The sequence below is a fragment of the Apteryx mantelli genome, chromosome 5 (genome assembly GCF_036417845.1).
Source record: "Apteryx mantelli isolate bAptMan1 chromosome 5, bAptMan1.hap1, whole genome shotgun sequence".
NCBI lineage: Eukaryota > Metazoa > Chordata > Aves > Apterygiformes > Apterygidae > Apteryx > Apteryx mantelli.
The window spans coordinates 74,667,349-74,680,566 of record NC_089982.1 but is presented as its reverse complement, the minus strand read 5'-3'; the positions used below and the strand labels follow the sequence as shown (position 1 = coordinate 74,680,566).

General features: G+C 45.5%; 1 protein-coding gene and 1 long non-coding RNA gene across 2 annotated transcripts in view; both read right to left on the bottom strand.

The window, feature by feature from the left end:
* SORCS2 (sortilin related VPS10 domain containing receptor 2) overlaps window positions 1–13,001 on the bottom strand; it is a 562,610-nt gene extending 549,609 nt beyond the window's left edge. Inside the window, exon 1 of the mRNA XM_067298263.1 lies at window positions 12,618–13,001. Coding sequence (XP_067154364.1) covers window positions 12,618–13,001 — 384 coding nt within the window. The remainder of the gene's footprint in view (window positions 1–12,617) is intronic.
* Window positions 3,588–11,819, bottom strand: LOC136992273 (uncharacterized). Its single transcript, XR_010884469.1, has 2 exons — window positions 11,702–11,819; window positions 3,588–3,944 (listed from the first exon to the last, which is right to left on the bottom strand). It is a non-coding gene; the product is annotated as an uncharacterized lncRNA (long non-coding RNA).
* Window positions 13,002–13,218: the final 217 nt, after the last annotated feature.

Sequence of the window (13,218 nt, the reverse complement as noted above, 5' to 3'; positions counted from 1 at the left end):
GAAACTGCTCCTGGGACAGTTTCAATTTAGATGATATATTTTGGGGACAATTTTCTTTTAAACATCTGCTGTAGCTAGCCTCTAGAGCTACAGATACCAGCACGAACACAAGATTTCCTTAAGCCATGCCGCTACGTCTGTCCAAGCCTGCAGACAGCATGTGACCAAGTGTGAACATCTATATTCACTGGAATGGCAACTCCCAAACCTACTGATGACATATCTGTGTCATTACTAACTATGTCTTTGAAGATCTTTTTTCCAGCTGGAACAGGGAAGATGATGCTATTTAAGCCCTCAGGGGTGAAAAAGGTGATTTAATACAGAGAAAGAAATGAAGAGAGAAGAACAAAGGAGACTCTCAGAGACAGAGAAAGGAGGGAGGAGGAATAAGAAACCTACAAAAGCAGAGGGAAAAGTAAGAGAAACAAAAGACAGACATAAGAGTAGCCTAAAGGGGAGCAGAGTTTCTCACTGACTGATAGTGATTGTGACAATCAGGTTCAGTAAATAAATACAACTCTGCTTAGTAGCTACAGAAATAAAAAGCTTGCATATTTTGTGCAAACCTTCCACACACAACAGACCATGGATCAAAGACTATGAACTCTTTAAATTATTTGCTGGCACACAGTCTATGCCTAAATGTGAATGGCAGCACTCTCATCTCAATGGGCTTGACTGTCGAGCTACCGACCCATGTGAAACAGCACAGTGGACTGAGTCCTGCTCCCTTAGGGAACTTCAGTACACAAAATACTGCAGTGCAATAACCAGGCCTGTTGGCAGTTTCTGCTAACTAGATAAAGAATACAGTATTTCCTTCTTTAATCCTCCATTTCCATCTTCAGGGACAGTCTCTTCAGTCAGGAACATTAGAGCCAAAATGTATCCCTCATAGACATGGATTCAAACAAGAAGTGGAGGGTCTTTTTTTCATGCAGCTCTACTGTTCATAAAACCTCTCTTGCATACACAAAAGTAGCTCAAACACGCCTGTGTGCTTGCAGACTGACCAAGATGAACCACCTCCACCAGCCGAGGCAGAAGTTGACATTTCGTTCAATCCTTAAGTGGTACCAGTTTGTGCCAGTTTAAGAAGTGGCTTTTGTGATGTTAGCTGAACTAAGCTAAAAAGTCATTTTGTATTGATAATTTTCCAGCTAACAACACACTGACTACATATGATAGCCTGATACCACACTATCAATCTCCCATGGCTGGTAAGCCCTCTCCTCAGCCCCCAAGGGAATTTTAAAATAAACAAAAGGTACACTGGGCACAAACTGCTTATACAATTAATGAAAAAAATGCTGTCTCTTAATGTTCTCCAGAAGCAATGAGATTATTAAAAAAACCACCAAGGTTCAAAGCCCTCCAAATGTATCCCACTTTATAATAAACCATCTGTTTTAAAGAGTTGGAGGAGGAGGAAGGAAGGAAAAGGAGATCTAGCTAGTGGCCCTCAGTGCTCTGCACAGTAGCCCTGGAGAGATACTACATGAAGAAGAACATATGTATTTCATTATGAACTGGAAATGTGTTCCCTGAGCCACATCTAGCAAGTTTTAAGGAGAAGTGCCCCATTTATCCTAGATGCAGAGGAAAGAATTCCTTCTACAACTTCCTTTGCAGGAGCTGGTGAAAGCCAACAGCTAAGTCAGTGATTAACAAACTGGATTTCACAGAGCTACAAAAATGCTCTACAGCTGATGCACAACATATGCTGCTGCTTCTCTTCTTTACAGCGGTTTCAATCAGATTTTAATAATAATAGCTTTAACCCAAGAGAAATACAAAACATTGATAGTGGCCTGCTTGCTCCAAAAACATGGGCACCTTTGCTCCATCCACACACCCTCCTCCCTCCTGCATGTGCTCAGTAGCACCTCAGTGGCTGTCACATCAAAGAGAGGAAAAAATAACACTGGATTCTTTCATATTTCTTTTTCCTATCAGGCTGGGAAACTTCAAAAAGAACAGGATCAGGTCTCAGCTGGCTCTGTCAATACTGACCCCCCCTCATCCAAGGGGAACGAGAAGCTCAGAACCAGCAATAGTTGCAGCTTCCCAAGTCTCTGCGCCCAGCACCGACACAGCCAAGAGAAACCAGGGCGCTCACTGCCAGCTCCCTCTAGTCTCTCACTGGTGCTCAGGACACAAGTCCCACTCTGAAGCCACTCTGCTCCCAGCAGAGACGTTTTGTGTAGTTTCTGGTCCTTTTGTACTTCTCACTCAGGGCAAGGAACATGCTTCAAGACCCTCTCAAGGGAGCTGAGACCTCCTGCCATGCTTGCCATTATATAGTTGGATAACGGGAGGGGAAACATGGGAAACCACTGGTTAAAAGCCAAATAAATTAACAACAAAAGAAACAGTCCTCTAAATCAAAAGCTATAACTCTGACAAGTCCCAGTGCCTGTGTGGTGCATCTGGGCCTGGGAGAAGAAAGTCTCTTAATTCATATGTCTGCTTGCTTCTATCCTCTAACCACATGAAATACTACAATACCCAAGACGCTGCAGCCCTATATGTCTTAATTAAACTTGTGCTGTTTATGAGACTAAAATGAGAGAGGACAGGAGGAATGATGTTCATGTGCATATCCACAAACCAGTATGCAGTAGCCACGTCTAATTTTAGCCCTACTAGCCTCAACATGCCCCATGAAGTGCTCAGAAAAAAAGGGAGTGGGATCACTCTACAAACCAGCCAGGAACCTAAGACACAGAAGCATGTATCTACGCATAATGGGCTGAATGGTGGAGCACTGTGTACACGCACTCTGTCCCGATGGGTCCCTGGCACCTTATGGCCGTAAGTATTGGTGATCTCGTCTCCACATGCCCAGGAAGTACCTGCCCCGTCGCTGGCACGTGATCGGTTTTGTTTGTTTTATTGCTGTTATTATGCCTCATCCAGGGGTTAGCCCCTCGACAACCATGCATTAAAACAAACTATACAAAAGGGGTTCAAAAGTTCACTCAAGGTTATTCACTTGTCTCTGTCTCTGCTAACACGGGGGCCTGCTTACGCTAAATGCCCAACACAATCCCTTACAGCATAAAAGAAGAACCGAGAGAAGGATATTCTGTTTTCCATAAATGGCAAGATTTAACATGTACTGCTGCAGATTTAGATCCCTTAGACTCACAGGCAGTTCCAGTCCTCTGAAAAGAGCAAGTTATAAGCTATTTTCAGTTAGCTTACACAGGAAAAATATCTTATTGAACTTAGACCCAGGAGGATTTTATGGTAACCTACCATCCCCCGATGATACAATTGTGTTTTCAACGAAGAAACAACTATTTCTTCAGAATCAGTCCCACTAAACGTTGTGAAACACTGCCCAAAGCTCAAAAAGTGATTCCAACATATTCCTCCAAGCCTCTAGCTCCATCCCCTCGGGCATCCGTCTTGCAGTGACAATTGCTGTTATGTTGGAGGCAAGTGGGGGAACGCATTAACCATAAACAGGCTGTTCTTCAGTACCTGAGAAAAACAACTTTTCTCCACAGTAGCTTAGTTACAGAGTCTAGGGAGATGGAAGCTACCCACAGCTAGGGCTTCCAGGTGGAACAGCTCAATTCTCAGTCATCGTCTTTATTATTTGTTGGTATTACAGAAGCTACCAAGCGAAAGGCCACCAGCTCAGAGCAGAGTCCCAGCACACAACATCTTGTTCATACACCTTGGAGGCAGGGGAGAGGACTGCCCTGTGGTACTTGCAGTCTGAGGAGCAGAGGAGAGACTGTAGCAGAAATAAAAAACACGTTTTCATGGACTGTAGGTTGCCATCTGCCAAAATGGAACATGCTGGCCAGAAAACATGGGCCAGCACAGTTCAGCACTAACAAGGATACTCTGCTGGTAGCTGGAGTCTGGAAATACACTTCTATGCCACTTTTCTCGCAGTTGTACTTTCTGAGAAGCTTTCAAGGACCCTGAAAGAGACAAATTCCATAGAGTGGGTGGGGAAAGAATAAATATTAAATCTATCTACTATATTAAATATAGCTACTTTGTCTACCAGAAGAAACAATCTCACTGCACAAAACCACAGAAATTAGCTTTTTACCTAGTGACCAAACTATATTATTGTTTTTATGACTTCTCATTCAAAAAACAAACACACTCTATTTACTGTCTTATAGTTTTCTTTCTAGAAAACTCAGGTAATAATCAGAAGGACATTAGAGAAATTAGAGGGAAGCCAGAAATGAACAATAATCTCTGTATGTGCATTTCTAAAAATGTTCCAATCAAATACATTGTAGGTACTATTATATGAAGATACCATTGTATCCAGATGGTGCAATTACAGAGCTAGCAATAGTGAGCTACAGAAGAAAATTAAAAGGGCAAAAAAATATATTATTCAGAGAAACAGTAACTAGTCTGCAAGGATAGCAAAGGTACAAAGACTGAGAAAGAAGCACAATTATTTTAGCCAGTATACCAGAAAATGAGAAGGGGGGAAAAAAAAAAAGGCAAATGTAGGTTAAATTTCAGTGAAAATGTTTTTAGTCACATAATCTTAAGACTATTCGAGGGTCTGCCGACACAAGCGACAGGAGTCTAAGCATTTAAAATAAACTGGAATATACACTAAAAGGTGCCCTGATCCACACATACATCAAAAAAAACAGAGAAGTTTCCATGACCTATGAGGGCCTTTTCTTCTTTAATTCCTAGACCATACTATGAAACAGTCAAAGGAACAATGAAACCATAGATTAGATTTTCTGTGGTCCTGCCTCTTTTATGTATCTAGATGGTAATCATTACTTTAATATCAAAGTGCCTGGTTATTTATAATAACAACAATCCTAAGAGATAGGGAAGTACCATTATTCTTACACTGCAGGTGGGAAACAGAGGCACAAAATAACCACAAATGGTATTTCAAGGGAAACTGGCAGAGTAACTGGTAAAGTCCCTGAATGCTGCTATTCAACGTTAACCAAACCCCAAAGTCCTTCATTTGGAACCTCGAGTTCTGCCTCTGGCCAAGCCTCCGTTTGCCCTGCCGTATCACCACGAATGTCGCAGCAGTGCCTGAGCGCTCAGGGACGCGGAGAGAGGGCTGCAGAGAGCAGCACCAGCTCCGCCAAGCGCCGCGCGCACGCGCTCGGTCCTGCGACACAGCCGCCTCGCTGTATCTCCCCTCTCCTTCCACGGCAGCTGCTCCCAGGGTTGACAAAATCCAATAGGATCCACAAACACAGCACTTCACTAACCTCACCTGATCCAGCGAGCGCAGCAGACGTGCCACCACACACCTGCAACACTGAGCATTTCACGGTGCGTGATGGCATCTTCCTTCGGCACAGCAGCTCCTCGTGGGGGTTGGCACTGCCCTCCTCGCCCTTCTGCACAGCAGGGGCCCTGGGTAGAGCACTCGCCCAGGAGGAGGGTTTAATACCTGCTGCTGCACCAAGAGTTCAAATACACATCTCCCACCAGACCAGAGAATACCAAGCTACAGACTCACAACCCTTCCTGTTAAATCTGTTCCACTTTTTAGAGACGCATCGCAGATCCATTGCTCTGGAAAAGCGAGAGACAGAAATGCACGCGCGCGCGCGCACACACGCACACACACACGCAGAGTGGGCACGATTCTAAACTCCTGGTTAAACTCTTAACTTGGAGGGGAAATTCCAGGCCTTGCTCCAATGACTGTTTATGCATGAATATTCAAAGTCATTAAAAAAAAAATACTTAAACAGCTGTTGGAGCAGCCCTTGGACTGAAACTTAGACTTCTGTGTAATCTCTGTCCGTGTATATCCTTTAAACATACAATTCTCCTTCTCAGGGATATAAGTAGGTAAACTGTAATTATAAAATCTTTAGAGCTACAACTGTATTTTTGCTTTGGGCTTGTGCAGCACCTACCACAACAGTCTTAGTCCCTGACTGGAACTCCAACAACCATAATACGATAAGTAACGAAGGAAGCAACTGCATCCCTTAGCAATAAATTCCAGATATTTGGGTTAGGCATAACTTTAAATAAATCATGTGTTTCATCTAAGTTAGTCATTTAGGCTCCCTCTATAATAAAAGGAGATAGACACATGCTTTCAGAAGACAATTCATCCAAACTTTCTTCTGCACGTTAAGACGGCCAGGGGAGAGATTAATCCAGAGACCATCTCTATCCCCTTCCTACCACAAAAGTCCAAGCTTCGTCTTGAAGACTGAAGTTAGGCATGACAAAGGATCCCACACATTATTTATTTCCAAAGTGTTTTTGTCATTGGTGTTTTACTGGGGTTTTAAATTAATATTGCTGGGGTAAGGGTTTGGGGGTGGGGATTTTTGGTAAAGAATGTTAGACCATGGGAACATAAATGCTGAAGGAATGTTGTTAGTCATCAAGTTTCATCCTGGGCTACTGCAAGCAGTCATATATTGCAGACTACCTTCGACCTATGCTTTTATTTTTTACTGAAATGAAATGCTGCTTGCAGGAACTAGAAGGATCCTACCTGTGTTATATTACAGATTATCTCTCCTTATGCTAATATCCTTCAGTCTTAATTGACACAATGATAAAACATTTTGTATGGTCAAATGAAGGGCTTGACATAAAGAACTTCCATAATCTGGGCAGTTTCATGTTTTTACTTTGTAAATGGATACACACCTGATAGAACTTCCCATTTTAGAAGAACAATTACTGCTTTCCTGAAAACTTCATCATTTTTCCCCCCATCTGTTTTTCCCAACAATTCTACTTGTCTGTTGAATTTTAGCAAAATCAAAAGGAGTGCCCTCATTTCTTTCTCCAAAAATCTCTATCAGCAGATTTCTAACGCTGTCGAGCCTGGGAAGAATGCAATTGCCAGTTCCCACTGTGAGATGTGACCCTGCTCTCAAAGGCCTAAGCACATTTCTAATGATTGTTATTAAGGCAGGTTTAGTTTATCATGCACATATAAGATGCCAGTGGTATCAAAGATAGGGTTTCAATCTTGTGTCAGTCTTTCCTGTTCATTGCTAAATTTCCCTCCTATGTTTAAACCCCCTGCCACATCTGTTCTCTCTGAGCACCTCCCCACGGTGCCACAGTAGCTCCTTCTCATACTACGGCTGCTAGTAACTTGCTCCTAAGCAAACCAGGTAATGCCAGTTAAACCAGCAAACCAGGTCAAACCAGGTCTGATTGCAGGTGTGGAGGGGTGTGCATGCAGGAGGAGGACCTTCAAGCATGCTTAGGACAAACACATACTAATTAAATCACCTATCAATTTCCAGAGTCTACCCAGGGGCCTGGAGGTGCTCTCTCCTGGCTTTATCAGGTGCAATCTGTAGAAACGTGGGCCAGGAGAGCTCAGCAAGAGGGACATGCTTAGCAGGCTGCGGGGGAGAGGCAGCACCGAGGCTGGAAGAAGCAAATACATGAAACAAACCATAAAATTCATATCATGAAAAAAACAAAAAGATGTTAAACTCATCAGTTATTTCAGTCAGCTTAAAATCACTCTGCTTTCAGTGTGGGGTTTTCAGTTCCATTCAAATCTGATTACCGGGTTTGGTTTCTGTTTGTTTTTTACTGCACTATCATCCCAAGGAATTTTTTTTAAAAATCCTCCCTATGGAAAACCTGCCTTTCACTCTGCAATATATCTGCCATTTATCAAAGGTCTGAGACGTCAGGATTTTTGACCTCATGCTCCTTTTAGTTTCATAAAAAGTAGTCCAGCTACTCTTGAGAAAGAGCACCAAAACCTCACCACAAATGGACTTCTGCCCAGTTTGGATAAATAATTACATTTACTGCCACAGATACTGCTACAGCAATATTGAAGTCAATCCTCTTTATAGATTCCTGCAGCACAATTTATTGCAAACTGAACAAAACAGAAACCAATTAAATAAAATATCTGCCAGAAGAGTACACTTAGCCATCACAGGACTCTGCAAATCATATATGGTGAAACTGTATTACAAAGAATAATATTTTTTTAAATTAAACAAAATAGCTGTATATCAAATACAGAAAGGTCTGGACCAACTGAATAAATTTATGCGTGTAGCAATTTCTGTAGATGTGCAATAAACCTTCCTTTCTGATAAGCTGTTGCTTAATATTGAGCTTTGTAAAGATTGTGTGCATGTTTGTATTTATTTCCCATACCACAGAGCTACACATTTATGAGAGATCATGACATCAACTTACTGGGCAGATCAGTGCCTGCATGGACTTAATACTGTGACAACAAACCAAAAGAAGGAGATACTGGCACCATGAAACTGCAGACTGAAGAACTAGTTGGCCAACGTCCTGTACACCACACTTTAGCAGTCTGCACACAGCACAAAGAACATCCTGTGAATCAAAATCAGTTGTGAATGAGTCTTATATTTCCAATATTTCTATTTTGGCTTTGATTTTTTTTGAATCAGCTAGTATTAATGCACAATGGAAATTCTCCAGGAGAGTTAAAAGGAATACGGTTTTCCAAAAAAAGTTGTTTACCTAGCACAAAAAACTTCTGAGTAACTATAAGGTCTCCTCTTCTAAAGGAAACTAGGGCTTTTTAAAACTGTCATTAATAAATTATCTTTCCCCACATCAGAAAGGGTAGTGTATTTTTACTAAATCTGGGAACATACATATTCAACTTAACACAGGAAAGGGCTACTCCGTAAGCATGCTATCTGTGCATATTCTGATGCACAACCCCATGTTATTTGTTAAGCAAACGTCAATCACTAGCCTTTACCAGAGTAAATGTTGTGCTGCACCACCCACCTGTCAAGTCTTCAGTTTATGATATTTTAAGACTGGAAAGGAAATTAGTTCCACTTGCATGAACCTTTGTTTGAAAGTAATAGTGCACAACGGATTTCTGCGGACACTCAGAGCCATAGGGGCAGAGAGCAGAAATACTAATTGTAGGAATTCACTAACCAGATACACCCCCGATACTAAAAGCAGTAGCTCTGCAAAACTTGCACCACCAGCAGTGACTTTAACTATGCAGCCCACTGGCAGGAAAGGTCAGGGGCAGGCTTACTGTTTATGGGATTTATAAATAATTAATTATCAGAATACAAAATAAAAGTAATCAGGACTCAAAGCAGGAAGCAGTTTACATGCCTCCCTGCACAGCTCTCTATTGACAAACTGGAGAAGTGATCTTCCTAGTTATTCAAGCTCATTTTACAACCAGTGCAGCCATATTCTCCCTTGCGCTACCAAATCCACCACTTCCATAATTCGCAAAACTAATAGCATTAAAAGAAGATAATAAAATACACACCAGACTTCTAAAGTTCAAAATAAGGGTGTAGGGGAGAGGAACAATTTAATTTATAGCCTCTTCCTTTTCTGTCAGGACACCTCACGCAACAAGAAATCACACGGTTTGATTACCGAGGCATAGAAGGATTTACAAGATGTAAATAAATTTTTAAAATTTCCGTGTGCAGATGTGCCCTTGATGCACACCACTCCATGGTGATGCTTTCAACGAACTATTCACGCAAGTGAACATCTCTCAGAGAAGCAGTTGCCCCTCATCTTTTAGGGTTATTTGTCTCTCCATCAGGGAGCTCAAAGGAATAATCTTACTGCATATTTCCTCTATTTATTTTACTAGGTGAGGTGTTTAAGAGGAAATGTGGTCATCTGGAGCTCATCACTGTCAAATTTTCAGCCATGCAGCTGTAAAGGGTAAAGGAACTAGTTTAGCTCCTTGGTTTACGAAGCGCTGAGTACCTCCAATGAGGTGCCAAATGTCCTTGATGACACTTTAAGGCTGCTTAGTGCCTTATAGGTGCACAGCGCCTGCTCCAAAATCCCAGTTATGAATGACAGTCCTTCCACTGACTACAGTGCACTTGGGCCAGAGCAGCTCTTCATGGCACAAGCCTGTATTTCTGAAGCCAGAGAAGATTTGGTACAGAATTTAAGGATGCAGGATAAGTTACCAGGTGTGAGAACCACTGCTTCTCAGCACTCCTACTTCCAAACACTTAACCCAGCGTAAAAAAGTAAGTATAAAAAATTCCAGACTACTCTTCAATATGTTTTGGATCAAGTACTTATTTTTAACAGTTTTAATCTCACATACAGACAGGCAGCAAAATTCTCTCCAAACTCTTTGAGCCCATCCTCCTTCCATTGGTCTTAATGCATTTATTCCACTTTAAAAAAAAAAAAGAAAAAAAAAGATTCTATATACTCTCTTTAAAATCATTTTTTCTCTGGAAGCCTTTGTTAAAATCAACTCTTATACTGGAAGCATGCACTAAAACAAAGCTAACAAGAAAAGAAGGAGCAAAAAATGCTGGCAATAATACTTTAAATCATCCAATGCCAAAAGATTGGCTGCTCAGATTAAAGCAAAGAGCCTTTCATTACCAGATCACTAGTTCAGTCCAGTCTTGCTCGACAGTAATCATCTGATGGTAGAGAAGGTAAGCAACATATTTTTTAAGTAACTCAGCAAGAGCATTTTTTATTGAATGTGTAAATACAGTAAAGAACATCTACAGGCATTCATGATGGAAGTACCATCTTGCAATACCAAATTAGTAGATTAGTAAGTGAGCAAACAAAAAAAGAAGTAAGAAGTTGCATCAAAGACTGTACTACTTTCATTTATTTTGACAGTTCCCATTTATCTTTGCTTTTGAAAAGACTACTTCATAGTATACTAGTAAATGAACTGTAGCATACTGCAAAAAAATAATGACATTTTAGCAATACAAGCCGTCACTGCAGCATCTGTTATTAAATCTTTGCAGAGAGGTGAGGAGAGACCACTAGTCATAAATGTGGATTAGCAAGGTTCTACTATATTCATTTTAGAGTAGAGAGTGCTTTGCATGAAAGCTGTTACTTGCCTTTTATGTCAAAAACTGAACTTATGCCAACTTTTTAAAATTGAATTCTTCAAAGAAGTAGCCCTAACAGTCTGCAAGCTTGTCCACAGAAAAGAAATAGCAGCAGAGAAATGGAGAAAGGGCAGAATCAGAATAGCTGATGCTGCTGATTTGCAACATTTTCTGTGAGAAGAAAATGGCCATCATCTTTCACTTCCTTCCCCAGCAAATCAGAAACTGCCTTTGAAAGTGTCAAGCTTTCTGATGCCGACTCCAACTCTGACACGTGAACATATCTCATTATACCCGAGCGTTAACACAAGCAGTCAGCCTGCTCAAGGGAATCGCTTGCATCCTCACCAGCGGAGCCTTATGAGCTCCACAGCTTGGGTGACTCCCCAGCAAAACGGGCAAAAACCAGGCCTTGAGAAAGCAGAGAACGGGGTGACAATTCATATACTTATGAGAAGTACAACACAAGCTCTCTGAACTGAGCCAAGTTTAAACAAACTTTATGCTAAATTCGCAAAGTTCAAGCAGAGTAGGAGCTTAACTCGACTGCAGTAAAATCACACAGAGTTTTCCAGAAACACTAAAATCCTCCAGCAGAAAGTTGATCTTGAGCCTTCACAACGCTATTTCCCAGTCTATGAAGTTACACAGACAGTGCAAGGTGCTATGTAATATTTACCTACGATGCATACTGTTATGATATAATGTCTCAGTGAGGGATAAATTCAGAAGCAGCAAATCCCTGAAACCATCTGTGCAAATACACAACCATCAATGGGTCAACACATAAGGAAATAAAGACTAGCTAAAATTAAAAATGAGTTAAAAATAGATTATGGGCTCACCGTGCCAGTTTCTGACCGAAATTGATCGTTAAATGATAAAAGAAAGGCACGCTTTTAACCGGAGAAAAGTTGTGAGCGCCGATGCTATAACGTAAAAACCACGGCTGCCAGCGAGCGAGTCCTGCACACCGGCGGGACCGGGAAAATCCTCAGCGAGCTGCCGATTCCAGCGCGCCCGCCGCGGGAGCCCCCGCTGCCCCGGCCGCCGGGGGAGCTCGCCTGACCCGCACCCGCAGCCAGACCCGCACCCGCACCCGCACCGACCCGCACCCAGACCCGCACCCACAGCCGCACCCGCAGCCAGACCCGCAGCCAGACCCGCACCCGCAGCCAGACCCGCAGCCAGACCCGCACCCGCACCCACAGCCGCAGCCGCACCGACCCGCACCCGCAGCCAGACCCGCACCCGCACCGACCCGCACCCCTGCCCACACCCCTGCCCGCCTCCCCGCGGGGCCGCCCCGCTGCCCCCGGCCGCGCACATCTGCGCCGGGCCCGGCGGCGGGTTTTGCTCCTTCCCCCGCGGCCCCGCCGGGAGCCGCACCGCGGCGCGCACTAGAGACGCCTGACTCGAGGCGAATCGACCGAGCCTCGGCAGTTAACGCGGGGCTTCACGGAGGGCCGGGGGAGACCTTGCCGCGCCGCCGCCCGCCGCGCCGCCCCCCCTCCGGCCCCGAGCCCCGCACGGCCCCGCGCCGGCAGCCGCGGGCAGCACCCCGCCGCCCGGGGCCAACCCCCCCGGCCCTCCTCCTCCTCCTCCTCCTCCTCCTCGGCGGGATGCGCGCTCGCAAACTTTCCAAACTTGGGCGAAGTGGCGCAGGGCGCCGGGCCCGGCCGCCCCCGGCGGCGCTGCGCCTGCTGGCGGGACCTGCCCGGCGCCGGCGCTGCCCCCGCCCGCGGCGCCCCCCGCACTCACGCTGCTGTTCTCGCCCGTCCAGTGCACCATCGCCTGGTTGTGAGACGCGTCCCCTTTGAGCACGAAGGAGGTGCTGACGAGCGAGACCTGCTCCCGGCCCGCCGCCGCCGCCGCCGCCGCCGCCGAGGATGCTCTCCGCGAGCGGCTCGCCGCCGCCGCCGCCCCGCCGCCGCGCCGCGGCTCCGGCGGGCTGCGCGCCCCGCGGGTCAGGGCGCCGGGGCGCGGGCGGCCGCAGGGCTCCGCGCAGCGCAGCGCCGCCGCGGCGCCCAGCAGCGGCGGCAGCACCAGCAGCACCAGCAGCACCAGCAGCAGCGGCGGCGGCGGCAGGCGGGGGGCCCCGCGCGCGGCGGCGGCGGGGGACACGCGTGGCCCGCCGTGCGCCATGGTGGCTCTCCGGCGTGGTAGTGACAGGCGGGGATGTGGCGGGGAGGGAGACACCGCCGCGGAGGGGCGGGGGCGGGGGAGGGTTGTAACCGGAGCGGGGCTCGCGCGGGAGCGGCGGGCGCGGGGCTGCGCGCCCAGCCGGGGCGGCGCCGCCATCTGCTGGCCCGCGCCGAAACGCCGAAGCGCCGAAGCGCCGGGGCGGCGGCACCCGCGCTGG